Source organism: Selaginella moellendorffii, unplaced genomic scaffold (genome assembly GCF_000143415.4).
Source record: "Selaginella moellendorffii unplaced genomic scaffold, v1.0 SELMOscaffold_21, whole genome shotgun sequence".
In the NCBI taxonomy this organism is placed as follows: Eukaryota; Viridiplantae; Streptophyta; class Lycopodiopsida; order Selaginellales; family Selaginellaceae; genus Selaginella; species Selaginella moellendorffii.
The window spans coordinates 15597-28224 of record NW_003314282.1 but is presented as its reverse complement, the minus strand read 5'-3'; the positions used below and the strand labels follow the sequence as shown (position 1 = coordinate 28224).

The window sequence follows — 12628 nt, the reverse complement described above, 5'->3', positions numbered from 1 at the left end:
CATCAACAACAGGGAATCCAACAAAGATTGGATTGATTCTATATGTCACCTGAGTTATGTTTTAATAGTGGAAAGTTAAACATTGCTATAGAGTATAGAAATTTCTTAGACCATTATTTGGTGTTATTAACTCTCCATATCCTAAATAAATAGGGAATAAGGAGGTCACCCCTAGTCTTCAAAAACATTTTAAAGATGCAGAGGTAAATGAATACATAAAGGAGAGTTAGTGCTAGTAAGGGGGAGGGGATTTACATAAGTTCATGGTAAAAATGGCTAATGAAGTCTGGAAAAAAAGCTCAAGCAAAGGAAAACATTTCATAAAGTGCAAGCAATAAAGAAAAATATTAAGGCAATTAAGAGGTTAGTTAAGCAACGACCACAAGATACAACATTGAAAACTCAGTTGACAGATATAAAGGAATAATGAGTGCACCTTAGAGGTGGAAAAAATGGAGACATTCATAAAATCAAAACACTTGGAGGTAGTATATTAGTGTTATTGAATAAAGAGTTCTATAAGTCCATAAAATCCAAAGTTACATCCCCACCCATATTTGAACTGAAGGATGATTAAAGGGTGCACAGAAGTTTAACAAAAGATGTACAAGATGGCTAAAACTTTTCATGGCAAAATCATGGACTGAGAACCAAAATAAGGTGATAAATGAGGTGGTCTAGTTTATTCCACAAAAAGTCGATAGCTTGTCTACTGAAGTTCTATGTAGAATGTTCACACTTGATAAACTAAAGGAAGCAATAAGGGATTTAAATGATGACAAAATGCCTAGGGAAGATAGAATGCCACTAGCATTTTATAAAACAAACTAGGAATGGATAAGGTTAGAAAACTTGAGCACAAGGAATAAGGTGATCCACATGGGAAAATGACATTCAAGAGCATAGAATTATTGCACTCATCCCAAAAAAGGGGGGGGGGAGGGGGATGATCTTTGATCAAGAATTAGAGGCTGATTTCAATGCTTAATATGCTTTATAAAATCATAGCTAAAGCGTTAGCTAAAAGAGATTAAGATTAATTCTACCAGAGACAATATATAACACTTAGAATGGTGTTGTAGGAGGGAAATAGTTGGTAGACAACATCAAAACTGCTAACACAAGAACAGGTTAAGGATTGTGTATTGCAGATGGCACTAATTCTACTGGATTATGAGAAAGCATACGATAGAGTGGAGTGAGAGTTTCTACAAAATATGGTGAGAAAAATTGGTATTCCAGATAAATTCATAAAATGGACAGCTACTCTTTACCAAAATGCATTAAGCAAAGTCACAAAAAATGGGATAATTGGCAATATGAACAATCAATAAGACAAGGATGTCCATTGCCTCCTTTCTTGTTTTTATTTGTGGCCGACGCATTAGCACACTATCTAGCAAGACCAAAAGGGCTGGAAGGGATGGCGTTACTTGAGTGTCATGACTCTTTGCAAGATATGGCTAGAACATTAGTTGAAGTCTAATGCCTTTGCAGATGACATTAGAATAATAGCAAAAGGCTCCTTGGAAAACATGAACAAGATTAAGGAGGACAGTTCTTGGAAGTGGAACTGGGAGCAGGACAAACACTGGAAATGGTTTAGGTTCCAGAAGTGGCTTCAAAAGTGGAATTGGGAGTGGCACTGGATGTGGTTCGGGTTCTGGAAGTGGCTTTGGAAGTGGAATTGGGAGCAGCACTAGACGTGGTTTAGGTTCTGGAAGTGGCTACGGAAGTGGCATGGGGAGCGGGACAAGTTTGGACTTTTTCAATCTTGCAGTGGGCTCTAAAATAAACTAGGAAATTAGTTGCTATATGGCTGCCAAACTTTGACCCACTGAATGGGATTTCAAATGGTAAAAAAAAGGCAAACCTATAAGGTACTTGGGTTTTAACTTAGTTGCAAATATGACCTTCCACAAATTACAAAAGGAGTAAACAAACTTTGAGATCAATTAAAATTCTAGGCCTCACAAAAACTGTCCTTTTCAACAAGATGTGTGGTGGCAAATAACATTTTGCTCAGGGCAATATGGTTCTTGGTAGTATACATGGAATTTAAAAAGAAAAAAAGGACTTTGAAGGACCTGAACAAGCTAATCAAAATGTATATATGGAAGGGGGCAGCAATGGTTTCTGAGGACATGCCAAGTTTAGTTACAAGAGTGAAGCAAGATGAAGGGATAAACATATTTAACATAAAAAAGTAATATTAAGGCATTGTTATTCAAAGTTTTCCATCGCATGAATATGCTAAAAAATCTACCATGGAAATTATTGTTGCGCCATTAACTTTTAAAGGTTATCCCAGATAGATTAGAACACACAAGGTAGAAGTGGGGTAAGGATGAAAGGTGGCTCTTTGTGAACTGCCCTTTGAAGATGACAAGACCAAATAGTTTTTCTGAGAAGTCGTGGAAACAGTTCAAAGGAAAGTTGGCACAGAGAAAACCTGCAAATTGCTATGAGCTAGACTGACAACCAATATTTCTCAACAACCTATTACAAATATAAAGAGAGATGCTTAGGAGACATAGGAGATAGAGAAATAGACAAGGTGTGCACACAAGGTTGGGATGTCACTTTTGCAAAAGAAGATTCAATCTTAAAAGTGGGGGAAACAAATAGAAACAAGGACATGTTAAAAGCTTTCTATAGACTAGAAACATTGGCACATCAATTAAAAAAGTTTGAGATGGCATTTGATGGTGCCTGAAAGTATTGCAAAGAAAGCATAGGGGATGTTAGAGAAACGATATTGATATGGTGAACAATGAATGGAAAGGTTATTTATATGGCTATTCAAGATCAGTCTAAATGTGTAATTTTTGATATTGGCCTAGTAGGGTTGCTACCATTCAAAATTTTCGTAGAAAGCATAAGACTAGAAATGTAGATGGTGGAACCAATTTGGGTAATAAGGATGGATAAGAAAATGGCAATGATGGATCCAATAGTAATGGAAGGATTTATAGCCAGGCTATATTGGTTTAGAGAGCAGAAAATTCAGGAACTAACATGGGATCCAACAAAATGGAATTGGCAAGGGTAAAAGAAGGAGGAATTCTTTTGTTATGAAACAAAGTTGGGAAGAAGACATATTAGGTCAAACAGTGATTCATTGATGATAATGGCCATATTAAAAGGTTTGTGGAAAGGATGTTGAGCTGGAAGATGAGATATTTCATGTGGTTAATCATACAAGAGTGCCTTCCATCCAAATGAAATATAGATCTCCCAGATCAATCATGTGATAAATGTGGGGCAAGGGAGACACAAAGGCACATACTTTGAATGTGAGAGCATGCAAGATATATGGAGAAGCACATGCAAGTTGCTACAATAACACTCCTAAAGACAAGTGTGCCTAACATATGAAGTGGCAGTATGGGATGAAACAACTATTAAAATGCAAAACAGAATAGAATCTTGGAAGTGGTCCTCAACACAAGAAAGGGTAGCATGGTTTGACCAACTCAACATAAACAGACACAGCAACAGTAACCTTGGAGCTATTAAACCTGTTGAGAGGAATTACATGTGGGAAGCCAAGTGTAGCAAGATCTTCAATGACAAACATGAAAGGCTGAAGGTAATGATGGCATGGGTATGGGCTAGAATGATTGTGGCATTAGCTCATCACCGCCTTCTCCTTATGTCACGGCTTAGATTCTGGCTTGAGAGAGTGCAAGGAATATTCTATATCCTTGTATATGAAGGTAAATCTTATCTTTGTGAATCCAACAGGGTGAAGCTCATGAGTATGCCATATTAAATCAAAGTCGTAAGTGGGAACAAAAAACGTTGATATGCTAGCCCTGTGTATGAGATGGAGAAATGCTTTGTAATGATCGGCTGTTGCTAGCAAGAAACTCTGGTCCAGGTAATACAGCTCAGAAACCTGCATATTTAAAGTTAGTTTTCTTTCAAGAAAAGAGCATCACTTGCCTAATAGTAGAAACTTTTCTGCCTGAGAGCTGCTTCTGGTTGGTCTATCATAATATCTTCTTGTCAAGTCTCCACCGTATATGTCAAGAGTGTATGGTTCATCTGTGAAGCCTAGGTATTGAGACTTTGTTGAAGCTTGCTTTAGTCCCTCACCAAAGAAGGTCCATCCACAAATCTTACCGAACAATCTCTTATTGAATCAGACAGGTCACTTTAGTAAATTGAAATAAACAGATAATGAATAGCCAGGATTCAAGCGATGGCCATATCCAACTGTCGTCGAGTGGCGGTACAAAGGTCCCAGAAGAACTTGCTAGCAGCGGAAGGCAGCAGTAATGGTATCTAGAATCCAAGAAGGAATCAGCAAACCAGATCAAACAAGTAAAATGTTTTACCTCTTAGTTGCCTGGTCCAAAACAGGCCTCTCAAACAGCTTGAAATTGGCATGTACCACAGAAAGAAGCTCCAACTGTGGTTATGCAGCTGCTACCACATCCAGAGAGACCCCAATTTCTTGAGCCTTGCACCAGTCATTCACTCGAGTCAGGGAAAGCAAAGCCATTGTTGTAGTCTGAGAGTTGAGCTCAAGGCTTGGGGTGCTTAAAAGCTCTGTCCTGACGCAGGAAGAAGCTGCCTGTTTTGACTATTCCAAGGATGCATGGTTTGTTTGGAATTTCCTCTTCAAGTGATGTGCCTTAGAGCCTTTGGGTACTTGAGGGTGACCCGTTTACCGTTTCAATATCATTGTGTAGGCTCGAAGAGAGTTTCAATAGTTGACCCACGTGGCAGAACTTGCTTTTGTCGTCAACTCGTGTTACCTAAAGACTTTGACAAGTTTTGCATATATGCAATTTGCCGTGGTACCAGCTAGAAAACAATAGATAGTTTAGATTCAACTGTACTCTCAATCTTTTGAGCCAAGAGAAGCTCAAAGGGAGGAAAGACGTACTCTTCCATGTCCTTTTACACTCGCTACTTCGTGCCGAGGCAGTAAAAACACACAGAATTAGAGACAGCCAGAAATCTTGCTCGCCACGGAGGATCAATGCATAGAACACATCTGACCTGTACATCGGGAGAAATGCTGTCGATACTAGCGGTGACGACTTGGAAAGTCTCGCACTTTGTGGATGTGAGATGTGCCCCAGACGACGTTTCTCGAGCACTCGTAAAGCATCTAAAACAAGGATCCTGTCGAAGCAAACAAAAGAAAACAAGACATACCAGCTAGTTTCATGTCTGTGCTCAGGTGATTCTCTTAGTTGTGCCAAGAGCACTTCAAACCTTTACGAAACAAAGAAAAGAAAGCCCGTCAGATGTTAAGAGCGACATGGAAGAGCCACTGACTTAAACTTTGACGAGGCTTCTGCCGGAAGATCCCCATCGTCGCTGCTAAACTCTTGAAGCTCTTGCACAGAAATCTTGCTCAAGGATGCATCCTTATCGATGAGAGGAGAAGAAAGAGACGAGCCAGGCTGTCTCGTTACCTCGGACGTGGTATCACTATCGATCGGATCAATGCTAGGATCCACGAATGATCGCTTGCAATGAAGAATAGAATCACTGGAAATGCAGCTTGCCTTGAGCTCAAGATCGTCGTCGTCAGCATCCGAGATTCCAGCAGTCAACCACCCTGGGGGAGATCTTGCGCTTCCAAACAACGCCTGGCGATCGGAGCTTCCATTTCCAGCTAAACCGTGAATTAATCTCATAGACTTTCAATGCAGCTGCCAAGAAAATGAGCGAGCTTTCTTTCCATCAAAACTTGAAGTCGACTTTCTTTGCGCGAGAATCTTTCTCGGCTTTGCGCTTTCGTTTCTTTTCGGCCTGAATGGGACAAGCTTAGACAATTTGCAATAAACATGGAACTTCCTTTCACTTACCGACGCAACCATGTCGCTGAAGTCTTCCGTTACGGTTTCCTGCTGCTTCTCTTTTCTGGCCTCCTCAAACCTGTAAAGAAATCAAAACAAAAAGTGAATGAAGAGAATGAACTAGAAAAATGTTCGCAAACCTTGCAGCCAGGGCAGTTTCATCCAGTTTTTCGAGTTCCTCGGGCAGTAGAGTGATGTCCACGTTGCCGGTTCTTTGACTCTTCAGCAAATCCACCTAAAAGAAGAACCGTAAGAAAATTCAAACAAAGTTTACTGCCAGGATACCTTCTTGACACCAGGCTTTTCCACCGAAGGCAGGGCATACCTACACAGACAGCATCATGGATGAAAATGAAATCCAAACTTTTATCGAACAACGTACGTATGGGTATTTCCCAGAAGGATTCCTGCTCGAGCACTTTCTTTCTTTTCCTCTAAAACCTGTAAAAGGACAAAAGAGTAAGCATACATAGATAGGACGGTCGATGACAACCTGATATAGCCTGATATCTGGTTCACTACGTTTTGACTTTCGAAGGTTGATCGCGTTGGGAGTTTCATCACCGGCTGGAGTCCTGGAGACATTACAAGGATTAGAAAACGAACCTAGGATTCGTAAAGTAAATAGAATGTACTCCAAAGATGCAACGCTTGCTTCTTCAACAGGAGCGGCCTCCACCTCTTCCCGTTGCTCTTCTTCCGGTCCCTCTTCTTCTTCTTCGTCCTCATCTTCCAACTCACCCCAGTGATTAAAGCGATCGACAGGCTCCTCCTACATTTAAGTAGAAATCAACAGCCATTTACACGGCCTTTTAACGGAATAAGGACAACCCTCACCTCGTAATGCACTAGTTCCTGCCGTTGTGCACCGAATAAATCTCCATATAGAGGCCTTCCATACTACAAAAACTTCCATACTTCGGCGTACTTGGAGCATTGGCTGGCTTACCTCGTCGACAGGAGCCCTACCCCAGCCTCCAGGATGATAACCGAAGGACGCACCGACGGGAATAGGTGCGTTCAATCCAGGAATCCTCAGCTGAGGATAAGAAGGCGGTGGCCCGTATCTCTGCAATCAGTCCGCTTTCCTTAGTCTATAGAATGTAGTGTAGTGACTACGTACCTGCATGTTGAAAAGCCATGGAGGTGGAGCACCGTCGTCCATGCCAAGTGCACTCCGCAACTCACGAGAGAGATACCCGGGTCTCATGTTTCTTAGTTTTATCTGCGAAACCATTTTCAGGACGACTACCTGTACCTAAAGCACTCTCACCTCGAATTCTTTTCCTTCGTGATACAAATCCCCGAGGGATGTCAGCTTGGGTTTAGTTTGGTACTTGAAAAATGCGTCATGCAGGATCTGCGAGACAAGAAGAAACAAGTTAAGTCAAGCACCAGGGTGTCAGCATGATTACCTGATAATCGATGCTCATTTTTCCCACTTTTGGTTGCATGCGAGATCTTTGAACTTGTTTCGACTTTTTTGTATTTTCCTTGTCAATGTAGGCCTGAGAAAAACAGAGAAAAAGGATTAGTCGAGTCGCTAGAGACATATCCTGGCACCTGTCTGATTTTTTGAATTCCCGTCGAAGCTATGAACTCCGGTAAATGAAATGGCAACTTTTCGACACCACGCTTTCCCTGCAATGACATGCATCATTTCAGAGCCGAGAAAAAACACGTAGCTACTGTATGATTTAGAAGAAATGCAGACCATCTCATACAATGCAACACGAAAAATGCAGCTTCTAGAAATTCGTACCCTGTAAATCACTGCCTCCCTTTTGGATGGCCCGTCCTCCGGCATCCTGCAAGCACCAGGCACTGCAATTTAAGATGCAAGCCGTTCATACAAACAATCGCGAACGATGCAAGCATGACCAGTAGGGAAAAGAAACAAGAAGAATGTCGAAACAACACTACAAACCTGTAGAAATTTCCGCTTTTGACACCAATGCCTCGGTACAGGCACGGTGTTGCGATAAGCCTTCAAAAAAACGAGAAGCCGGGGATCCGCAGCTGTAGCGTCCCACACCTGTGGAGAGCCACTATTGAAGAAATTTTTTCATCTCTAGGCCTAGCATCGAATACCTCGACAACATCCGGTTTGCCACAGTAGTCCTTAAGATCTGCAACCGTCATTCTTCGTTTCATCTGAAGAAAGGAAAGAAGACAGGCACGGAAATTGCAGTGATCAAACAAAAACTTCTTGTCCACCTTTTTCTTCTTGTTGGACAGCACCACCTCTTTCACTCTCACGTCGGGCTTGTCATCTTCGTCTTCGGACGAGCTCATTTGCATTTTCTCCGTCTTCACGGCTTCCTTAGGCTTCTACACAGGCCAAGCATGAGCATGACTCTCAAGCAAAGCGCGCTCTACCTTTTTCGACGATTCCAGGCCCGAGAACTTGTCAAAAATCCGCTGGAACTCGACCAATCCATCGCCGTCGAGAGGAGATTTGTCTGGAACGTACTCGATCTCCGCGCTTCCGGCATTCACCTAGAGCAAAGCAAGCAATTCCAATAGCACAAAAAAGAGGGTGGACTACCTTGCTCTCGCCGCCAGAATCACGAGGCGCAGCAGGGTTTTCCTTCTTCCGCATCCTTCTGCGCCTTCGTTTCTCAGCCTCCCTGGCGCGCTTGGTGCTGCTCGCATCCGCACCGCACGGAGAAGCAACCATCGCCATTTCTCCCTCATTCAAACAAGCCCTAATATCAAGTTGCTTCCACATTTCATTTCACTAGTATACATTCTCTGTTTAATATAAGAAAAAGAAAAGTATGGATTTTATATATATTTTTTAATGAGGCTAAGCCGCTACACTCATAGCAAGATAGAAAACACATTTGATTTCACTCTTATGCATTCTCTTTGTTTTAATATGGGTTTTTGAGGAGCTAGTCGCCCTCAAAAACCCCCACCTCTTCCTCGAATCTCAGCAACCTGGTCCCTTCGTACTTTGCTGGGATTGGATAACCTGCTGCACGCAACGCCTTTCTTGCCTCCGGCACCACAAGCATCTGCATCTTGCCACAAATGGCCTTGTCCGGCTTGGAGATTGCGTACATGCCTTGCGACCCCCTAAGCACCTTCTCAAGGCTGGTGCCTCTCAGCCCAAACTCGTTGCCATAGTACGTGATAATAGCATCTTTGGAGAATTGATAGATAGGTCCGCCACACAAAAGTCATGGAGTGGATCGCAATCCGAGCATGAAACTTGCAGAGAAGAACAAGGCTGGAAAGCAAAACAACGCTGCCATTTTGTTGCCGATCACTGAGTGTACCTTTACCGCCATTCACTGCGTAGATCGAAAGGTTGCCGCCTTGCAAATCAAAAGGATTTAAGTGGACTAGATATCATCTGAAGAATTGATATAAAATATGTATTATTGTTCTACAATGAATCTCCGCAATGAGTGCCCGCCGAAGAAGCGGGAGTTAATCACAACCTTACCGTGCCTCGGATAAATTCAGCGATGGGAACAAACTCTTCGACAAGCCTGTTCACAGTCCAAGCATCCAGCCAAAATGCCTTTTGAAGAACTTCTTCCATGACACCACTCCCCAACATGGATGGAGCTATGGTCTGAAACTCGGGCTTCTTGCTGTTTAGCACTGCAAAAGCTGACACTGGACCCTCTCCTATGTTGAACTGCCAGTGGATGAGACCCCTTGGGAAGATTATCACCTCACCCTTGGAGTAAACAAAGTTTGATGTCACTTTGTAAAATTTTTCTAGACTTTATCCTTCATCTAGTTGGTCACTCTATTTGTGCAATTAAGTAGTTTATCATGAAGAATCTCTCTAAGGGTTTCATCCAAGAGCTTATCCATAGTTTTGTACTCTAAGATATAGACAATATTTCTTCATAATACTTCTTTAAATGGTTTAAACTTACTATTGCATAAACTCTTGCAAACACCCTGTTGGCTATGTTGATGAATCCAATGTACAAGCGACCTTGGGTGATGTAGATGAACTCGGAGGCACGAGGATGCGTGTGAGGCGGGATGAAGACACCCTCCACAACGTCGAGCCTGTTACATGACACACCTTGCCACGTAGACATTAGAGTTTTCCTGTTCTATCCGCTAGTGCAGTGCGCTTTGATCCCAATTTATCTCATAGTATTGGAGCTGGGATAGCATTATGGAAGGAAAGCCATCCATCTATAAGCTTGATGGAGAAGGGTTTGAGGGATTCAAGATCCATCTTGAATCCTATCTCTTGTTTCATGGTTTGTTGGGGATTGTAGATGGGACAGAGTCATCACCGGCTCTAGGCTCTAGTGTTGTTGAGGTGCATGATTGGAACCTTCAGGATTCCAACTCTAGAGGGAGTATTGTGATGTGCATGTCCTCGAATGTTCTCTTTGCTGCACCATTAATTCGAAAGTGCATCACAGCAACACTCTGTAAATGACTAAATTTTCCATTCTACTTTAGTCACTTAATCACACTTCCAACCACTTGGAGGAGTTTCACTCACAACTTCCATAAGTTCTATTCCGGACTTGGGGCTTGTTAGCCCCGAGAATAGCATCCATGCCACTCAAACTTTGCACTTGGTCTAAGTGCTCCATGTGTCTGATCCCATGACTGACACTCAAAGCTACCACCAATATATCAACCTGTTATGCTAAAGCCATGCCCATTCACCTTTGCCACACTGGTGATCCAACTCTACCTGCACCTCTCAAAACCTGGGCCATCCATCCACGAATAGTCATTCTTTGATCACACCTTAGCACCCTTAGGATGCCCAGAGACATAAAGAACACCCTTCCCCAATATCCCTTCTTCCATCCCTACCAAGTCCCTCTTCAACCATAGCCATGCTTGCCAAGACTGCCATTAGGTCAAGGCCCAAAGGCACAACCACTAAGTCCCACTGTCTTCTAGGATTTCTTCACCATGTGACCATATCCTTGGTCACTACACTAGAGGATTGCTCATTTTCTTTTCCACAGTCTGGGACTTTGGGACGATATTTTAAAACACCATGGTCCTACGCAAGCCTCGTAGGTACTCTCCCCACTTTTTGCCTTTAGGTGCCCTAGCCATATGGCTAGAGCAAGGTTCCAATGAGCCATGCTAGGTATCTAAGTAGGTAATGCCACCTACATTTAGATTGGGAGTATCGACCATTCAATCTCCTAGGGGAGCTAGAGTTGGCTCTTGAAAACTTCACCAAGCTACCCCATTTGTTTGTCCGTACTCACTTTAGCCTTGGACTCCTTAATGGTTTTATCATCACCCACCACATGAGTATAGCCTTCCTTGGTCACACTGACCTTTCCTGGCCAAACTGGCTCCACTAGAGTCCTCCTTCTACTATACTTTTGGAGCTCACCAAACCCTCTAAGGTCTGGGAGATGAACACTTTGGGCTTTCACCTTCGGACTCAGACTCAGACATGGACTCGGACTCAAACTCAGACTTGGATTCAGTCTTAGTCTTGGTCTCAATCTCAATCTTAGCCTTGGTCTTGGTCTTAGTCTCCGTCTCGGTCTTGACCTCATACTCCATCTCGGGTCCTTCTCGGACTCCATCTCGGACTCCATCTCATGTCCATCTAGGACTCCATCTCAGATCCATCTCGGACTCCATCTCAGGTCCATTTCGGGTCCATCTCGGACTCCATCTTGGACTCCATCTTGGGTCCATCTCAGACTCTATCTCGGGTCTATCTCAAGTCCATCTCAGATTCCATTTTGGACTCCATCTTAGGTCCATCTCGACACTTCCACGTGTTATGTGTTGGTCCTCTTGAATCCCTTTTCTAGAGACTCACTTATTGCTCACTTCGAGCTTGTTCCTTGAGACCTTCGTTGGGAGTTCCACTCTTGCTCTCGACTTTTCAAGTCAGAGCTTTTAGTCCAAACATGTTACGCTTGTTTAGCTTCTGCTTCAGCCACTACCACATGGCACCCTTTTGGCTCCACTTTGGGGCTTAGGGATTTGTGTTTCACACGCTCTAGAAGTGGTTGAGCAACACCTATGCCACCAAGAGTGAAATGGATGTCTTCAACATCCATTCACAAATGGATTCCTTGAGGCTAGAGGAAAATGGCAGTATCCAAACTCACACTGCCAAACTTTAGGCTTTTTTACACAACTTGAGGCTACTGGGGCGAAGCACTATCTCACGGATGAGCAGCAAAGGCTGTTGCTTTATAGGTCCTTGCTAGCTAGCTAGAAGAATGCAATTGAGAGCCTACTTCTCCAACCAGAGATGACTTGGGCAGATGTCGTAAAGAGTCTTCGCAACATTGAGGCCATGCGAAGTGAGAGAGAGGAAATGCTACAAGCTATGTATGTTTCACAGGATTCTGGTGATGCCAAGGTGGCAAAACCACATACAGCTACAAATGCCCAAAAAGGGCAAAATTCTGTGGTATCTGGGCATGCCAAGCCCAGACTTGCCAAGAATCAATGCGCTTGCTACTTGGAGATGGGTCACTGGGCTTGAGATTGCATTGCTCCAAAGCTTGTTAAGCAATTAGCTACGATGGCAAAAGCCAACCTACTTAAGGGTGATGGAATTGCGACAGCAAATGAGGCTGTTGAAGAGCTCTACAACACAGAGGCAATTGTAGCACCAAGTATGTGGCTCCTAAACTCTAGTTGTACTAATTTTATGGGCAATAAAAAGAGTCTTTTTGAGTATTATCAGCCGAGTATTGGAAAACATGGTGTTCATTTAGGTGACAATACCACTATCCATCGGGCAATTTAGGTTTTCACTTGATCATGAGAGAACCATGGCATTTGGTGGTGCCATGCATGTCTCCATCTTGTGATGA

The 12628-nt window shown here is 42.9% G+C and overlaps 1 protein-coding gene across 2 annotated transcripts; it reads right to left on the bottom strand.

Moving 5' to 3' along the window:
- Nucleotides 1-5631: 5631 nt before the first annotated feature.
- Nucleotides 5632-8523, bottom strand: LOC9637755 (splicing factor 3B subunit 2). Of its 2 annotated transcripts, none has more exons than XM_024678334.1 (17): nucleotides 8371-8523; nucleotides 8202-8321; nucleotides 7914-8153; nucleotides 7750-7857; nucleotides 7386-7463; nucleotides 7238-7330; nucleotides 7096-7182; nucleotides 6946-7047; nucleotides 6772-6891; nucleotides 6660-6722; nucleotides 6458-6594; nucleotides 6316-6397; nucleotides 6205-6263; nucleotides 6108-6147; nucleotides 5963-6057; nucleotides 5832-5901; nucleotides 5632-5775 (listed from the first exon to the last, which is right to left on the bottom strand). In XM_024678334.1, the coding sequence occupies exons 1-17, from the start codon at nucleotides 8506-8508 to the stop codon at nucleotides 5707-5709; spliced, it is 1701 nt and encodes a 566-aa protein (XP_024534102.1). In that variant the 5' UTR covers nucleotides 8509-8523; the 3' UTR covers nucleotides 5632-5706. The 2 variants fall into 2 exon arrangements, with proteins under 2 accessions (XP_024534102.1, XP_024534103.1); XM_024678335.1 differs by having other exon boundaries at nucleotides 6316-6594; nucleotides 7914-7976; nucleotides 8040-8153.
- Nucleotides 8524-12628: the final 4105 nt, after the last annotated feature.

Bases quoted from the DNA above. Each gene is read 5' to 3' on its own strand.
- LOC9637755 (XM_024678334.1), bottom strand. From the start codon at position 8,508: ATGGCGATGGTTGCTTCTCCGTGCGGTGCGGATGCGAGCAGCACCAAG. The intron at 7,048-7,095 runs GTGAGAGTGCTT...ATGGTTTCGCAG, and splicing joins ACGAAGGAAAAGAATTCGAG to ATAAAACTAAGAAACATGAG. The intron at 6,148-6,204 runs GTACGTTGTTCG...CTGTCTGTGTAG, and splicing joins CTTCTGGGAAATACCCATAC to GTATGCCCTGCCTTCGGTGG.